The 19,134-nt window shown below is 43.3% G+C and overlaps 1 protein-coding gene across 6 annotated transcripts in view; it reads left to right on the top strand.

The window, feature by feature from the left end:
• Nucleotides 1-17,024, top strand: part of ADH5 (alcohol dehydrogenase 5 (class III), chi polypeptide) — a 94,759-nt gene extending 77,735 nt beyond the window's left edge. For 4 of the 6 annotated variants that reach the window (XM_085898961.1, XM_085898963.1, XM_085898965.1 and 1 more), the window contains 8 exons: nt 1,232-1,333; nt 1,894-2,035; nt 7,149-7,434; nt 11,528-11,747; nt 11,937-12,197; nt 12,791-12,926; nt 14,719-14,857; nt 16,683-17,024. In XM_085898961.1, the coding sequence (XP_085755087.1) occupies nt 1,232-1,333; nt 1,894-2,035; nt 7,149-7,434; nt 11,528-11,747; nt 11,937-12,197; nt 12,791-12,926; nt 14,719-14,857; nt 16,683-16,707 (1,311 nt within the window). In that variant the 3' untranslated portion in view covers nt 16,708-17,024. The remainder of the gene's footprint in view (nt 1-1,231; nt 1,334-1,893; nt 2,036-7,148; nt 7,435-11,527; nt 11,748-11,936; nt 12,198-12,790; nt 12,927-14,718; nt 14,858-16,682) is intronic. The other 2 variants (XM_085898964.1, XM_085898967.1) reach the window with 1 other exon arrangement.
• Nucleotides 17,025-19,134: the final 2,110 nt, after the last annotated feature.

Raw genomic sequence — 19,134 nt, 5'->3', positions numbered from 1 at the left:
TGTGGCGTAGAATGTGTCCTTCACGGTGAGATCACTCGCCTCAGTCGGAGCATAAACAGAGACCAGGGAAATGACACCTAAGGAGTGACGAATCCTTAATGTCATACGCTCGTTGACCGGTGTTACCTCAATTATCATTGGGGTCAGCTTATTGGACACAGCCACAGCAACTCCTTGGGTACGGTAACCATCAGAGCGACCAGACCAATAGTAGGTGTAACCACCCAACATTATCTCGCCGCAATCCGGTCTCCGAACCTCAGAGAGAGCTGCAATCCCGATGTCCAAACGCTTGAGCTCAGATGATAACAGAGACAGGTGATCATCCTCTCTTAGGGATAGGACATTCCAGGCACCCACCCGGAGGGACCGCCTCAGGTTAACCCAAGGAGACCGCCGTCTGGTGGACGACACCTCAGCACCACTCCGACACACTCTCCCACAATCTGACCCAGGGATGTTACCCCGTGGTTTCCCTCCTATCAAAGATTGGGGGTCCCGAAGGCTTTGCCCCAATCCCGTCATCCGCTGAGCTGCCCTGCGAAGGGAAGCTGCACAGGAGGTACTCCCACGGAGTGGGTTTTCAGATTTTTTTGCGTTTTTGCGTTTTGCGGAATGAAGGGTTTTACGGTGGCCGGAGTGCAAATCCTGCCACCAACCTCCTAATAAGAAGTAACCCAACTGCAGGAGGACGTCTGCAGACACAGTTGGGCACTAGATATGGATGGCCGTTGGCTCACAAGGAGCTCCTCCGCCCTTTGACAGGTTTTGTTTTTAATCCTGCTGGGTGTCCATATCCAAACACCCTCCTCACCAGAAAACCTGGTGGGGGAGACGGTTTAGTCGCCGACAACCCGACCATGGAACAGGTTAGTACAGGTTTACATGGTACGTGTAGCAGGTCACAGATCGAACCTGACCTGACATCATACATATATATATACATATATATACACATATATATATATATATATATATATATATATGCACACATATATATATATATATATATATATATATATATACATATACATATACAGTACATATATATATATATATATATATATATATATGCACATATATACATATATACATATATACATATATATATATATATCATGGCGATAATTTGCCAGGAGGTTCAAAACATGATGCCGGATGGGATCGAAATACCTTTTGCTTTGATTTGTGTTGACGGCTGAAGTGCAAATCTGATTGTGATGCCTCTCAGGTGATCCACTGTAAGGCTGCTGTGGCTTGGGAAGCGAAGAAGCCTCTGAGCCTTGAGGAGATTGAAGTTGCGCCACCGAAAGCACATGAAGTTCGCATGAAGGTACGGTTGCTGCCAAGTTTCATAACAGGGTGGTTCTTTACTTTTTGCTGCTACACTTTGTACCAAAAACATTTTGAAGGTCAGCGTGCCTGTGATGGCTTTTGTTTTTTTTTAATCTTTGCTTCCTCGTGTTTCAATGTTTTGAGGCTTACTTGACCACTTCACTTGACCAGCATATTCAATCGACTGCAGGATGAAGCCTTCCTTTAACATGGTTCATTCAGGGCAATGCCCGGTTTTTATAAATAAATGAAAAAGTTGTTTCTCATTTTCAACATACTTGTTTTAGCATTACCCTAAATTTTTTGTGATCGCAAATATCCATCAAACGGGCCGTTAAGTGTGTACGCACGTGCCATGCTGGAGGGACCGCCTCTCTCGGATGAGACTCGCAAGAAATCCATCCCCACTTTTATCTTGAAGCTGTTTATTTATTTATCAATTTGTATTTTTAAAAATCTTGGTTCCTGCTGGCAAGGTTTGTTGATTTTAAATTTCATGTGAATTGGTTTGTGTTTTTTTTTTTTCCTCACCAGTTTCATTGTGATGATGTGCTGCAGGTTTTGGCAACGGCTGTGTGTCACACCGATGCATATACATTGAGTGGTGTCGACCCCGAAGGAAGTTTTCCAGTTGTTCTGGGCCATGAAGGTGCAGGCATTGTGGAAAGTGTCGGTGAAGGTGTTACCAAGTTCAAGCCAGGTAACAGGAAAGTAGATTTGTGTATTGATTTGGTTTCCTGAGGATGTTTGACTTGTGTCAAATGTTTCAAATGTTATAACAGCATCCTCACAACATTTGCTTGCTTTTCTGAGCATATTGCATTGTGACAGTGCTGTTTATGCTTTGAAATATATCATTGGTATTGTGGTTTTAATTATACGGTCACCTGTATGAACATCACGTCAACTGCTCAACCAGAGCTGATGTGGAGACTGAACATGGTATAACTCCCTCCGAAGATGACCGGTATTGTGCCCGAGTGGTGATTTAGCGTGTTCCCGTATTACAAATGGGCCTGTACCCTGTCCGTTATTAATATTCAAATTACTGAAGGCTTCTGGAGAATTTAGTTATTGTAATCTGAATTGTAGGCACGTGGGAAAGATGGCATGAACTGAATGCAATCAGACCTCCTCATTTGAACTGCCATTATTAGCCCACCTTTTCTTATGGGGTCGGCCGGGGGAAGATTGGCCCGAGTCTTCACGAACCGGCTAGCCAGACCTAACGTTCGATAAGTTAGAGCAGGAACTTTGAATTTGGCCATCGTGCTCGAGATGGCTCACCTACTCTTTGCTAAGGACACCAACGAATGCTGGCAGACCATTTAATGTCCATCCAATAGATGGCATGCACACTGATGAATCACCCTGGCTGTGAAAAACCGGGCTAACAGTTTATAGCTGTGTCGAGAATCGAACCCAGCAAGACAGCTTTGAGGTGAGTGTGCATACCTCCAGGCCATCCTGTCCGTCCTTGAATGCAGTCATATTTAAGAAATCTAGAACTTTTGATGAGCATTAGACAAAACGAATACAGAATTCCGAATGAAGACAGATGCGATAAATAATCACAAAACTTGATAAATGGGCAGAGAAATTAATTCCAAATACACAACAAACAATCACGCAGAACTGGGTGAGATTTTTGAGGACCGACGGTGAAAAGTTCCCAATTGGATGGCAGACAGGCAGCTCGTGCGGTAAAACGGTCCAGCAGCAGAGACTCCTGCACAACTCGCCAACACTGCCTGTAACTAAGAGCTCCAACGCACAAGAGGTCCAAGCACTCTTCTTCCTCCAATGACTGACTCTCGCTCTTATTGGCCCTTGCCCCCAAGGAGTCGATCTTGGTGCCAACCAATGACACCACATTCATGCATACCGGCATCTCGCCCAATCGGATGCCGCTGTTTCTCCACCGTTGGGCACTGTAGCCCCCAGTAAGCGTGTGCCGATGGAGAGCCACCTTGGTGACTGATGTCTTGAGGTGACCATGCTGAAGGGCCGGCTTCCCTCCAATGAGATGTTCGAACCTGGCACTTCCTCCTCTTTCTCCCCCAAGGGGTTATGGTTTGGGTTAGATTGGAAAACTTTCTGTCATGTCAGAGTCCATTCATCTTGAGTTGAAAGAACAACTTTTCTACCCTCATTTAACTCTACCAAACCTAACCTCCTTGCAGGTTACTGCGATTCCTCCCCTCTCATTTCTCTTGTCCTGTTTGTTCATTCCCTTACTTGTGTGCACTCGTTTCCCGACTGTCGGCGCATGTCGTCTGACACCTCACTCTTCCACGAGCCAATATCTTGTATAAAGAATGGGAGGAATGGGGGGGGGCAAGGGAGGGGTCGGGGGGGATTTGGTTTTATTAGACTTCCCAGGCGTCATGGTGTTGTCAAAACAAAATAATACCAACTATTGAGGCATGCATTGCTCAAGGGAAAAAGATAAACTAGAATGGCAGTCGATAGAACGTATATCTCCACAAGGCTAAACAGTTTACATTTTGTATCCCACCAAAATGTAATCATTTTGTCCTTGTCACACACCCAACATCTCCACCAAATTTTGTCTGATTCCGTGCACAACTTTTTGAGATCCTCTTCACAGACAGACAGGGGTGAAAATGAAACCTCTGCCCACCTTTCATAGTGGAGGTAATGAAGGTCGTGATGTTTATCCCGATGTTTAGCCTCCGCCATCGAAAATGGACGGAGGTTACTGTTTTCACCCCTGTCTGTTTGTTACTTTACGAAATCTACGATTTTGTCAAGTATGTTGGTCGGTTCAGTTTGTGAGTTTGTGTGTACGTCTCGCTCTACAGGTTGCATTTCGAGTCGGAATGTCATGGAACTTCACCAATGGACTTATTGACCACCACAATAGAACCCTATAACTTTTGGCATGTCAAGGTCACAGTGAGGTCAAACATCAAAAAAATTATAACTCGAGAACGGAAGAATCTACCAATGTCAAATTACACCACGTGATTCAGAAGGGTGTTGGCTAGCGCTGATTAGATTTTGGTCAAAATCGGTCAAAGGTCAAGGTCACAGTGAGGTCAAACATTCAATTTTTGATGGTTTGGTACAGAATCATCGTAGAAACTTCTGGCTTGCGTCGCTACCTTCTCCAGAGACAGCTTTTATTAGACAAGGTCAGAGGTCATGTTGACGATTTCGTAAGTACCAGTCTATGATTACGTGACGAAATCGTAGATTTTGTCAAGTATGTTGGTTTGTTTTGTTTGTTTGTTTGTGTGTACGTCTCGCTCTACAGGTCGCATTTCGAGTCAGAATGTCATGGAACTTCACCAATGGACTTATTGGCCACCAGAATAGAACCCTATAACTTTTGGCATGTCAAGGTCAGGAAAAATTCCTGAAAATCGCGAAAATCCGTATCTTTTAGCATGGGCCGATTTTCATAAATTCATGTCTCTGCCAAATCTTAACGGATTCCTTTCAAATTTGAAACACAGACGTAGGAGGGGAGTATCTTTGACTGGATTAAAAATTGGTCACATCCATTATGGATTACGGAGGTGATAGGTATTTTAATTTAACATGGTAAGTGCTATCTACGGTTTTTCATGGTAGTCATAATCACATGAATTTCGTCAAGTCCTGGCCCTATGGGCCATTTTATTTGTTTGTTTGTTTGTTTGTGAACAGTATTACGGAAAAACTCCTGGACGGATTTCGACGAAACTTGGTGGGGGGATTAGGTATGGTCCAAGGATCATGCCATTAGATTTTGGACTTGGTCCAAAGTCCAATATGGCTGCTATGGCATCCATTTTGAAAAAAATATTTGAATTTTTGTTTTTGCATTTCCATATGTTTCAAGTAATTTCCAACCAAAAAAAAAATTGTTGGAGGAAAAAAAAAATTCGAAATTTTGCAATTTTTTTTTCAAAAAAATTTCAATTTTTTTTTTTGGGCATTTCTACATGCGCGTCGATCTAGTTTAGTTTATTCAATCATGGTTCAGTACAGTCTGATCCGTTTTGACCTACAATGAATAGGATATCAGGTTCACTTAAGTGACCCAGCAGTATTGACGGCGGAGGTTTTGCACTCTACCGAGTGCTCCCCCTCGAGTTTTATTATGAGAAACATTGATTTCAGTTTGTGAAGGTGTCTATATGAAAGGAAGCCTGACACGGAACTGCCTCATTCACTTGAGCACTCACATAATTGCAAGTTATTTTGATGTGCAAGTGAGAATTTCACCTTTTCTGGATGTAAAAAGTGATTGTGATATAAGATGTCGAGGTGTAATTATTTATGAAACTCTAACATGTTCGTTCATTCGGTTTGACTTGGCTGTCGTACATGTTTAAATCGTGTCCTGCATCGTCTCATCGATATTTCTTATGTGACAGATGATACTGAAGAGGTTTCCTTTTGATGGTAGTTGTGGGTTGTAAAGTAAGGCTGCTATAAATTATTTTTTGATAAAATGTCATGCTGTAAATATTTTACTGTTTTCATACTTTTTTATTATTTATTTATTTCTCACCTGGACTTTAGTCCGGTTTTGTTCTCTCCAAAAGCACACACACTATTTTGATGAAACTTGAACACAACCTTCATGAACCATGATGTACCAAAGTTTGTTCATGGCATTAAAACAAAATAATAATAAAAATCAGTGTCTAAGGGGGTCTGGGAGAGGTTTGAGCGACTGTTGCTCCTGATCCAGGTGAGCTTCAGGACGTACGGTCCTATTTTTGTTTGTTTGTTTGTTTGTTTTATTGGGGGCTTTTAGGCAGAAGTGCGTTAACACATCCTGTATCTAATAATGCTTCATGTGTATTTGTGACCTCGTTTTTTTGTCCTCTTATCATAAACCCAAAATCAATGCAACAACTAACCTGGAAATTAAGAGTTGAAATAAGCATAATATAAGTAATATGTTTGTCATGCAGTCACACAGATTCCAGAATAGTTGGTTTCAGATGTTCCAGTACTATCAATGGTCACACTTTATTCAAATTGGTGAGGATTTCATCTCACAGCATGTGTGGTTTTTGCCTTCTATGTCTAGTTTTGTGCATTATGTGCATGTAAACATGTTGATGCAGGGCATTTAGGATTCCTTTCGAGAGAGATACCTTTTTTGTGAGACAGGTTGGTGGGGGGCAGAGAGGGGGGCGTTCTAATTCTGCAATTTCCTTTTGTTAGTGCAATTGTATTAATGTAACCATATTCAGCATTTTGTTTCCTGTAAATTTTAGAAGTATGGCATTTCTAACTATACTGGTAGCCAAGGATTTGTTGGGTGATTCTCGTTTTATTTAGCTTGCTCGTTTGTTTATTTGTTTTTGCATGCCCATGCATTACACGCACGTGCATGTCCCAAGATTCTTGCAATTGCAATACAATGGAGGCTCTGCTGGTTGTACATCGGTGTGATAATGGTTAATTGCAGTTATGCCCAAGGGGCATCGATAAGTAATCTCAGGATTTCATCAATGACTGTGTCTTTGTTCTGGTTTTAACAGTGATCCAGGTTTTCATTTATTGTTGTGTAACGCATATATGGTCATGGTTACAAATGACGTTGAGCTTGATTGCTGTTCACGTCTTGCAGAAAAGAAAGGCAGCTTTCTTTATCGGAAAATGCAGTTATAAGCCGATTCGTTTTAGCCTCGCCCATTCCAAAATCATTTGGCATGGTGCGTGCGTGCGTGCGTGCATGTGCATGTATACCTGCATTTTATTTTTATTTTTTATTGATTGATTGATTTTCTTCTTGCACTTTTCCATCATTGCCATGTTCAACAACATTTTTATTTTGTTTGCAGGAGATGCCGTAATCCCATTGTACATCCCCCAATGTGGTGAATGCAAGTTCTGCCTCAACCCCAAGACAAATCTTTGCCAACAGATCAGGTTGGAAATGTTACGCTTGGCTGTGGTCTTGATGCACTTCGTTGCGCTGTCTTTCTGGTGTCATTGTTTGGTAACGACTTTCATAGAGTTGAGGCTTGTGGAAGAGCTAGAACACAAAACAAAACTGCAGGAAAAGGAGGAAACGTACCAGCAGTTGGGTGGAGGGACACAACAGACAGACACTTGCAGGAAGATTCGGTAAGGGAAAACTTCTATCAGATTATTATTATTATTATTATTATTATACAATAGTGTCGTTTTATTTCTCGTCCTCAACCTTTACTTTGCGCTGGTATATGAGGCTCATGGAAGAGCTTGCACACACCTCATGTAGGACAAGGAATTTTTTTTTCTTCTTGAAATTTGCCCTAACCAAGGCTGAGAGCCACTAAATGTGAAGGGCTACAGAGGAAAAGAGGAGAGAAAAACTGGTTCACAGGCCCACTGTACAGGAGGGGGGTAACTCGGCCAGGCAGAGAAATAAATTTTCTTACCGCCATTGTGTGTGTTTTTAAGGAGACACCATCTCTGTACTTTGTGCCGTTGGCTCCCGAAGGGAGCTCATCCGCCCTTTATCAGGTGTTATTTTTAGTCCTGGCAGAGTGTCACACTCACCCTCCCCACTAGCAAAGCCAATATGGGGTGTCTGTTTAGTCGCTGACAACCCGACCATGCAGTAGGTAGCAATGGGTTGCATGTTACCAGTGACAGTCCCAAAAGACTGACTTGACTGACAATTAAACATAGTCTATCGGATTATAACCTGAGATCCCAGCATGATGAGTGATGTGCTCATATTGACTGATGGAATTGATATTTTATCTCCACACAATATACCGTTCCATGAGGAAAGTGGAAGGGGAGGGTCGAGGGGATAGAGGGAGAGAGAAAAGAGAGGGGTAGCGATTGTGAACAATCCTTTAAGTATGGTGAAAACTAAATGTTCACACATTGTACTAAAGTATGTACCATATGTTGAAACGTTGAATAACGTATGCACGGAATGTCATTTAATTACGAAAGAACATTGGACTGCAGAAGTAAAAATCGGAGTACATCGTACGAGACGAGTCGACAGCATTATACATCTCGGTGACCAAAAGGAATGCGAGATCATTTTAGTTCAGTTAACACTTCAAAAATCACGAGCACCTTCTCAAAATAACTTTCTTGAATCTCAACCGAAATGTGGTATTTGTTCACGAGATTTGTGTGTTAAGTGGTTTCAAGTTCCAGGTGTCTGGGCCGGTTGTTGACTTGTGTGCCATGGCAGTTGTAGGATTAAACAAGTGTATGTTTGAAGAATCATTTTGTCGGGCAATTACAAATGGTAGAATTCAAATGAAACATTTTAATAAATGAGACTGGTAATGATACTCCAATGGCAGTTATTACATGTGTCACCAAAAGTAGAAGGTTATGTCTTCACATTTGCTTGTTTGTTTGTCTGTTTGAATGCAGGATAATCTCAAAAAGTTGTGGGCAGATTGGGTGTGTGACAAGGATGAACGAATTAAATTTTGGTAAAGATCTGGATGCAAGAATGTTTTGTGTGATTCTTCACCATAGAGAGAGATGGCCAAAAACGATATACAGCGTGATATCTCAAAACATTATGAAAAGATTCAGACGCAACTTGGTAGACAGGTTGGGTGTGTGACAAGGATGAATAGATTCGATTTTGGTGACTATCCGAATCCGGATCCAGGTGAAGGGATGCACTTTACCGAGTGTTCTTCTGGTATGATTAAATAAATGTATGTTAAGGTAGTTAATCCTATACGGGACTCTTTTTTTCATCTCGTAATCCATCCAATCAAGTGAATAATCTAATACCCCACCTCCGCCCCCCCCCCTTACCTGTCCTACTCACCTACTGACACCAGGCCGATAGTAAACAGGTTTAATTTGATCACATGGTGTTGCAACTACAAGATGAACATGTCCATACGTTTCTTTCCACTTTTTCACCATTCCCTTCTGGCAAGTATAATTGTCCAATATAAAAGCCCAGCCATGCGTGTGCTCTCGCGTCGCAACAGTTTGCATGTTTCTGGCGTATACTGTCCATAAGGCAGTGAGGCGAGTATTGCTGTGTAATTCCCATCAGATGTGCTGACTTATTAACTGACATTTTATCCTCGTTGATGTTTGACTCGTTTTTCGTAAACAAACTCATTTCATTGGAGTGACGTGATGTACACATTTTATTTTTTCTTTCATATAGTGACGGACTCTTGGAAGAACTTCCACAAGGCATTTTCCGAAGATCAAGCATTGTGGTTGTTTTTATTATCCGTGACATTGTACTGGACTGCGTTCAATTATATTGTGACAGTTCTAAGAACTGTGACCCGGGAGGTTATGGCACACAACATATAGCGGTTCCCGAGATGGTTATTTCATTATTATTTGTTCCAGATAGCCCTTCCCTCGTGCCTAATGGCTTTATGAGTCAAGATGCGTTCTGTGGAATTAGCTCGATTTTCTCCCCCCCCCAAATCCCCACTCAGCCTGTTTGCAAGTACACAACTACCTTCTCATCATCGAGCTTGCTAACATCCAGCCTCGGCTGAGATGGAACCATTCTCCCGGACTCAAGCTGCAACTTCAGAGTTCCTTCCACAAGCCTGTGGTCGGTTTGAGGAACTGAGCACTCCGGTAGACCCTGCAGTTCTGGGTCATCCTCCATCAACCATCAACGAACACATGGTCAATCTCCTTTGCCACACCACCAGCATTGGAATACCAAGTCCAGTTATGAGCCTGTGGACGCTGAATCCATGAACCAGCCGCCCGAGGTCCATGGATTCTTGCAAAGTCAAGGAACTTACTGCTATTCTGGTCCACAGTTCTAGACACATGGGAACCAACACATGTCTCATAACCATCTCTTTCAGTTCCAGTCGATGCATTGAAATCCCCCAAGACTAAAAGAGTCTCTCGCCTGGGGCACTGATCAACCACAGACTCGAGCCTGACATAGAATGCGTCCTTCACTGTGAGATCACTCGCCTCAGTCGGAGTACATACGGAGACCAGGGAAATAATACCCAAGGAGTGATGAATCCTTCGTCTCGTAATACGCTTGTTGAACGGTGTTACCTCAATTATCATTGGAGTCAGCTTAATAGACACAGCTACAGCAACTCCTTGGGCAAAGTAACCATCAGAGCAACCAGAGCAATAGTAGGTTTAACCACCCTCGCCACTAATCCGGTTTCCGAACCTCAGAGAGTGCTGCAGTACCGATGTTCAAATGCTTGAGGTCAGGTGACAAGAGGCATGTGATCATCTTCTCTTTAGGAAAGGACATTCCAGGCACCCACTCAGGAAGGTTACCCCGTGGTTTTCCTCCCATCATCAGAGTGAGGGTCCCGAAGGCTTTGCCCCAAACCCATTTTCCACTGAGCTGCCCTGCGAAGGGCTGTTGCACAGGAGGTACTCTCACGGAGTGGGTTTTCAGATTTCTTTGCGTTTTTCTTGTTTTGCGGAGTGAAGGGTTTTACGGTGGCCGGAGTGCAAATCCTGTCACCAACCTCCTCAAAAAAAAGTAACCCAACTGCAGGAGGATGCCCACAGACACAGTTGGGCACTAGATATGGATGGCCGTTGGCTCACAAGGAGCTCCTCCGCCCTTTGACAGGTTTTGTTTTTAATCCTGCTGGGTGTCCATATCCAAACACCCTCCTCACCAGGAAACCTGCTGGGGGAGACTCCTTAGTTGCCCTGGTTTAGTGGTTTAGATGTTGATGTGTGTCCCAGAAATTGCCCATCTTGCAAATGTAAAGTGGCATATTTAACTTGAGCAATTGCAGCTTTCTTCATGGGATCTTGATGGCCATTTTGGAGTAGTTTGCTGTTGCCGACAGCAATAAAAAGCAGTGGGGGTTTTTTTGTTGTTGTCATTTTTACATGCAAGTCATCCAGAGAGCTTTTTAAAAGAACCAATGAGTGTTCTGGCTTAAAAACATCATGGTGTGCACTCTATCTCTAGCCAAGATCTCACCTGTACAGTGTACACCTGTGCAAAACATCAAAATGCTGAGCATATAGTTGGTGTAATGATATCAACCTTGAGGTTTTACTTTTCTGTAAAAATACAAAGCTTGATTTTTGCCTCAAATTGGTTCTTCCACAGCAAAGTATTGTGCAGTCAGAGGCACAGGGCCATCTTGTTGAACTAATCCAATCACAATTCAAAGAGGAAGTGTAAAAAGTAATTAATTAAATAGGATTTTGGCCAAGCATGCCATCCGGTTTACTCGCGCGGCAAATTTATGATCTGCAGGGTGACACAGGGGAAGGGTGTGATGCCTGATGGCACATCACGACTCACATGCCGAGGAAAATCTTTGTACCATTTCATGGGAACCAGCACCTTCTCAGAATATGCAGTCGTCTCTGACATATCGCTGTGCCGTGTAGCTCCGGAGGCACCGCCTGATCGTGTCTGCCTGCTGGGCTGTGGTGTGTCCACTGGCTTTGGTGCTCCGCTCAACACTGCAAAGGTGCTTGGGGATGTTGTATTTTGTAGTACATGTGAAACATATGGATTTATCAAGCAGTTCAGCAATGTGGGAGGGAATTATAGAATTGTAACAAACAAATTGGAAAGTATTTTGGACAAAAATACTTGTGATGTAATCACAAACGATGAATATCACGAATTAACGTTCATGATGTTTGGTGTTGCCTAGGTGGAACCGGGCTCATCTTGTGCTGTATTCGGCCTTGGAGCTGTTGGCCTGGCTGCCATCATGGGCTGCCGTGTTGCCGGCGCGTCGAGAATAATTGCCATTGACCGAAACCCAGCCAAGTTTGAAAAAGCACGCGTGTTTGGTGCCACGGATTGTGTCGTCCCCGATGCCGATGATAAGCCCATTGCGCAAGTACTCGTCGAGATGACCGATGGAGGCTTGGACTACACGTTTGAGTGTGTCGGCAATGTGGCAGTCATGGTGGGCATTCTCGTGAAGCTGATTGTGTGTGCATGTAGCGGACATGGCTTCTTCTGCAATACCGTCATTCTTTTTTATTTATTATTTATGGTAACTGGAGGGGGTTTTTTTTTTGGCTTTTTACATCTTCAAGTGGCATGTAGAAGAACGGGGAATGCATCGCATAATATCATAATTCATCCGTGGTTATGCAAGGATTGCATGTTTCTCGCCTCATTTATAAATTGGAGATTCTATAAAAATCCAAATTTGCAAATCATTATAACTCTAGCTTTATGTAGCCTTTCATCGGATATGGCAAGTAGAGATACTATTTAAAGAGTTGCACGAGCTCCTCTTTAAGGTGCAGCTGCAGATCACCTTCGGTAGAGACTAGATTTGTGAAGGAGATGAGAATGGAGTGTGGTAGCAGGGAGAAAAAGGACAGAAGGTGAATGAGTTGGTGATTTGGACGCGTGTGAGTACATTACCTTTGTCAAACTTTTCTTTTTCAACGCCCCTTGTAATATTCATCTGGTCGCTCGATTAATTTGCATCCCACTCAGCTCCCAACTCCCAAGCCTTGCTTTCTTCACCTATTTTTGTCCATACAGCGGGCAGCCCTGGAGAGCTGTCATAAAGGCTGGGGTGTGAGCGTAATCCTCGGAGTTGCTGGAGGAGGTCAGGAGATATCTACACGACCCTTCCAACTGGTCACTGGTCGCACTTGGAAAGGATCAGCTTTTGGAGGTAAGTTTGCCGTGATGCTCCAAGATATTTATTTTTCACGTATGAATTGCAAGGACTTTGTAAGGCAATGAACAAGTTCACATAGGCTTCGATAAACATGCGCCTTCCATGTAAGAGGCATGCATTAGGCGACGTTGGCCATCTTTTTACAATTATTTGAGCGGTGATGACCTGTTGCATATAATCGAATGACCAAATAATTGATGCTGAATGGGACACCCACCCCCACCCCCTCCCGTCTCTCTCCACTCACAACACCCGTACGGTGAATGGCTGTACCCAATTATTTTTCTCTTCCCCCCCCCCTTCCCCTTCGTCCTCTGTATTTGAATGCAAAGCATTTCAAATTTAGATTATAAATTTTCCACTCCTTTAATCCTTTAATTCAAACGAACGATATTACCGTGAAGACATGATAGTTTTTTTAATGGAATCATGAATGAATGGTTAGAATCGCCCTGATAACCAAGAACACTTGATTACTTCCACCACTGAAGGTGGGTTGAGGTTGTTTTCACCCCTGTTTGTCTGTCTTTCTGTGTTTGAGCGTGATATCTTAAAAAGTTATTGACCGATTCGGACGGAATTTGGTGGACAGGTTGGGTGTGTGACAAGGACGAAATGATGAGAATTTGGTGAAGATCCAGATCCGGATGCTGGAATTTTAAAGCGATAATTATTCACCATTGAGAGAGATGGGGGCCAAAAACGATTATATAGCACGATATCTCAAAACGTTATGGATGGATTCAGACAAACTTTGGTGGAGAGGTTGGGTGTTTGATCAGGACAAATTAATTCGATTTCGGTGAAGATCTGGAGGGAAGAATTTTGGGAGATCCATATTATAGGAAGTTCTGTGATCGTTGCCATTATTCCAGACTTGATGCAGTTGTAAATGGCTGGATTGAATCCGCTTTTGCTGCGCAACGTGACAGAAGAAGAAAAGAAGCATAGCATATTCTGCAGAGATTCGGAGACATTTGTGAACGAGATGAAGTAAGGAGGTTGGGGGGGGGGGTGTGGGGTGTTGTGAAAATCTGGTTTTGACCCCTGGTGGCCGTTTTACCAGCCGCTATTCAAACCTCCATATACCCGAGCGGCCGAAAGTCCAAGGAGCTCAGGGTTCAAAGGGTTAATAAATGCTGTCAGGGGTCGAGAGTAAACCAAACAAAGAAGTGTGAGGAGGGACCCGAACTCAACAAAGTCTTGATGTCCGAAGGGAAGGAGTTTCACGTCGTGCAAATGAAGTTGGAAAAATACAAGAATTCAAGCCGAATGAATAAGCTCAGCACATAAACCGTGTTCTCCAATGGTTTTGTTATACCCTTGGGTGTTCACCGCTTCTTTGGTAATGCTCCAACCTCCCACCCTTGGTGAACCAGAGATCACTACTTCAGGTCATCCCCCAACCATATTCATGATCTCTTCTCCCCCAAATGATCGCCAATTACTCCTTTGTTGTTTTTTTCAGGTTGTTGTCGTAATCCCCCCCCTCCCACTACTCACCTCTTTTTGTTTGTTAGTTGTCGGATGGTTTGTTCCTTCTCTTTTTCATCGCTACTTTCCATTTCCTCTTCTTGCTGTGCTTGATTCAGCTTATGTGCAACTTGTTCACCCCCCCCCATGTGTGATTGTCCTCCTCCCCTTGATCTTACTCTCACTTCTACCCTGCTTTTGGTGTTCCCCTTTCTATTCTGGCCTGGCTAATGTATACCAAAAAAAACCTGCTCATTTCGCTCCTGGCCTCAGAGTTCTCATTACAGAAAGTGTGGTTTGTATTGCTGTGCAGGTTGGAAGAGCGTTGAGAGTGTTCCCAAACTTGTGGATGACTACATGGCTGGGAAGATGAAGGTGGACGAGTTTGTGTCCCACTCCTTGCCCTTCGACAGCATTAACGAAGCATTTGACCTCATGCACGCTGGGAAGAGGTAAAAACGTGTCTCGTACAATGAACACAAGTTTGTATTTTTTTTGATTAAAAACTGTGAACCATCTTTAAACTGCCATCCATTTTGACATTATGCTTTTATCAGTAAGCCCCACGTGATCGATTCAAATCTCGAAACGTTTTTTTTTTTTCTTCTCAGAACACGCCTTGGTACATTCATTTGGCTGCAAAATACAATTAATAGTCCCAAGTGGGACAGAAGCTTGTCTCCCGTTGGGAGGTGGCTTTCTTGGAGTGCATTAGGTGATAAAGTTGATTTTTCAGTTTCATTTTACGGAAAATTAGAGGCCCGTGAGGACTGAAAGGCCTGATAACATGATTGTATTCGTGCAGGTAAAACGATGTAAGATGAGTGAGCCCTGAATTGATTTAAAAAAAAAAAATGTTCCATTAGTTTTTATCCAGTGAAAGAACACTTGGAGCCTTTTAGACTCGAAAGGGGTGTAAATGGTCTTTGGTTTAAAGGGGTCTCAAGGGTATGTTCCAATAGTAGTTAAGATATAAAGAGTAATAGGGGTTGAAAGGGTCTTGAAGGGTCTAAAGAGTGTGATCCAAAAGTAGTTAGGGTTGAAAGGATGGAAATGTCAAAAGGAGTTTATTAAAGGGTCTTTGAACAGCAACAGTTCTTCATCTTTAACTTGCCTCATGTTACCTGATGGGCTGTTAATTGGTCTATTTGTCATGTGGAGCGGTTGGGTGATCGGTGAGCTGCTCCAATTGGTTGCTCCTCATTTCCTTATTTTTGGTAATCGATTCAATTCTGCTTTCTTATCAGTTAAAATATAAATATGACGCTGATGGAGGTGGGAGGGAAACGAGGTCGTTCGTTGATTTCAGGTAGGAAATGACCAGTTCCAAGAGTGCAATGCAAAGTTGGTAAAAATTATCACTTCAAGTAGAATGAATAATTTGTCTTACTCCTGAATGCGAGTGCCATTCTGCACATTGAGTAGTTTGGATCAGGGAAGAGAATAGTTTCTTCTATAAAATAAGGTACAACTTGAGCGAACTCCAGAACATCCGAGCCAAAAAGGGTATTTTGTTATTAGCTTCTCGGTGTAGCATACTTTTCGATGACTCGGTAATTTGTCACGGTAAAGTCGTATTTCTAGTAGGCTGCCAGGATGGCCTCGAGGTACGCACACTCGCCTCTCAGCTGTCTTGCCTGGGTTTGATTCCCGACCCAGCTATAAACTGTCAGCCCAGTGTTTCACAGGCAGGGTGAGTCATCAATGTGAGTGTGTGAGATCCCTCGGATGGACGTTAAATTTGGCGTCCCGTCTGCCACATTCGTTGATGGACGTTAAATATCTCGTGGTGTCCTTCAAGAAGAGTGGACAAGCTATCGCCGGCACCCTGGCCAAATTCCAAATTCCTGCCTGACCAACTCGTCAGGCCTGGCCAGCCGGTTCAAGAAGACTCGGGCCAATCTTTCCCTGGCTGACCCCACAACAAAGGGTGGGTTAATATAATGTCCCTTAGAAGAAGAAGACGAAGAAGAAGGTAATATTTGCAGTGAACAACATGCTCTATTAAACTCTCCCAGACAAGTTGATGCGGTTGAATATCTCGTGATCTTTCATTTTTGCTGATCGAGATCGCAATGATAGTGTCTGTCTGACCGCAAACCTCTCGACTGGTGCTGCGTCAAAAAGGAAGCAGTCATTTTGGATGTGGCAATCGAGTCTGATCGAATTTTTCAATTTGTGTGGTTAAATACTTGACATCATTTGAATTGCTTTGTTATAATTTTGTTGTACTTTTTCACTATCGTTGACGGACTTTGTTTTTCCCCTCCTCCACAGCATTCGGACTGTGCTGAAGTTCTGATGTCTGTCCAAGGGCTTAACAGTGCAGCATGATGACTTGGTTCTACAACATCTAACCTTTTTTTTTCTCCCCCAACATATTAGCTGGTTGTATATCAACAACAGATTTTTCCTTTTTGATCTGGACCAGGATCATGATTGATTGCCAATGGTGCACGAGCTGAACCTTGGTATTGGCGATTCGTTTTGGCGAATGTTGCCCGACTGCCTCACACGCTTGTGAACTAAATCTGTGCTCTGTGAATGATTATTTTTTTTTTTTTGGTTTAGCTTTATCTTCCTGATACATTTCTTGCAAATAAAAACTTGTGGATACAATTTATTTATTTATTCGTATGCAGCCTATCGCTGCTTTGCTGCATCATTTTCTTGCGGTACAGCTGTGCCACTGATATAATGCTCCCTGTTACCAGTCAGCTGGTACTCATTTTGTTGACCTCAGAAGGATGATGGCCTGAGTCAACCCACTTGGTGTTATTTTAATGGCTGACAGGGGCTTGAACTCAAGACCCTAAGATGTTAAGCCAACACCAGGCTTGATACAATGATGAAGACTTGGAAATGTTTACTTGTTTCTTTGCGTACCACTTAAAGGAATCTGAAGAAAACAATCGGTCCTTCAACGGGTTTGTGCTCACATGCGCTCGCACCTCGTCAAGAGAAGTATTGATCAATTACGCAAGTCCTACATATCATGTCATCATCAGCAGAGATGATATGTATGCAAGTCCAACATATCTTTTTACTGATGATTCTACCCAAAGCCATACCGTCTGTCATCCCTCAGGTTGGCAAGCAGCAGCCTCTTCACTCTGCAGATCTGGATAAAATCACAAGCTGGTCCAACATTTGGAACATGTCTTTCAATCCTAACAAATGTCACACACTCACGATGTCTCTCTGAAAGGACCATCTAGAACCCCCCACCCCCAATCTACTTTCTCAACAATCTTCTTGAAGTCCTTTCATTCAAGCTTTTGGGTCTCACTATCAGCCACAATCCTTAATGGGAAAGCCACATTTCCAAGCTGGCCTCCAAAGCCAGTCGCCAACTGGACATCCTCCGCAGTGCAAAGTACTTCTTTGGCGCACCTGAGCTCCTGACCATGCACAAAGCTTTCATCCGCAGCCTCTAATGGAGTACTGCTTTTCCCCTCTGGGCTGGTGCTCCCGCCTCTTACCTTTCTCGACTTCACGCTGTGGAAAACGAGGCATTGAGGATCATTGGTATCTCCCGTGATGAGGCTGAGTCTTTGGGCCTCTCACCGCAGGCAAGTCGGTGGTCTTTCTGGCTTCTACGGTCTCCTCTCCAGCCTCGCCTCCCCTGCTCTGTCTGCGATTTGTACCCCCCCCCCCATATTTCCGCAGGGCATTCAAGGTCTGCCAGCAACCCCTTCTGGTAAAACAACCAAAATCAAGAATCACTGTTTACCTTCATTCTTCCATTCCTGTTTTTTTTTTTTTCCTGCATTTCGAACAAACTCCCACACTCTTCCCTCAAGGTCTTCAAAACACCTGTTCACCACCATCCAAAACCACAATCTTTTCTACCCTCGTTAATCCACCTCAAACCCCCAAATTCTCTGCTTTCCTTCCTGAAAGTCCCTGTGGTGTCCATCATGTATACCCCATGTTCCCTGCCCCATCCTCTCTCCCTTCCACAAATCTGCTAATGTCTCTGTTCCCCATTGTTCTGTGCTTCCCTCTCCCACCCCTCTCGTCTCCTGCTCTCCTTGGTGTATGTTAGCTCTTATACGAGCATCGACATTGTATATAAAATATATATCCATGAACAAATCATTTAACCTGGTTCCACATATATCTTGAAGTGCCAGCATAGTGCAGGAAAAAGTACTTGTGTGGTGGAATTAGTCTTGAAGAAAGTTTTCCCATTTATATCATTTTTCCCCCCTATTTACGTCGTGCATTGTTTTATTGGACTTGTCCCTGGTAGAATAAGGTGTGTTCATCTTTCGGCTGCTCCCGTTAGGGGTCGCCACAGCAGATCATCCGTTATGATCCACATACTGATTTGGCACAGGTTTTACGCCAGATGCTCTTACTGACGCAACGCTGGTCGCCTCTTACGACACAGGGATAAGGATTGGGTTTCGCCATGATACCGGGCTGCTCTACACCCTCTCCTAGCACGGCCCAGTGCAGAGCTCCCGTCCTCAAGCGATCCTCCAACCCAAGCCTCTGAGTAGCCAAATTACAGGCGCACACCACTATGCCCAGTCCTGGTAGAATAAGGATAAAATGTAATTCACCTTTTCAACAGTGATTTATTTCCCACTTCCTGAAAATAACTGCTGGTGTGTTAGTTTCGGTAATTGAATTCCCTTTGGTTTTACTGATTCTATTCTCCATTTTCATATTGATATCCCACTAAAGTTTGGCAGATATGTTCCCACAAGTATAAAAGCCT

This window comes from Eptatretus burgeri, chromosome 10, assembly GCF_056783735.1.
Source record: "Eptatretus burgeri isolate ZD-2024b chromosome 10, Ebu_testis_v1, whole genome shotgun sequence".
NCBI lineage: Eukaryota > Metazoa > Chordata > Myxini > Myxiniformes > Myxinidae > Eptatretus > Eptatretus burgeri.
This window is presented reverse-complemented; position numbering and strand designations above follow the sequence as displayed.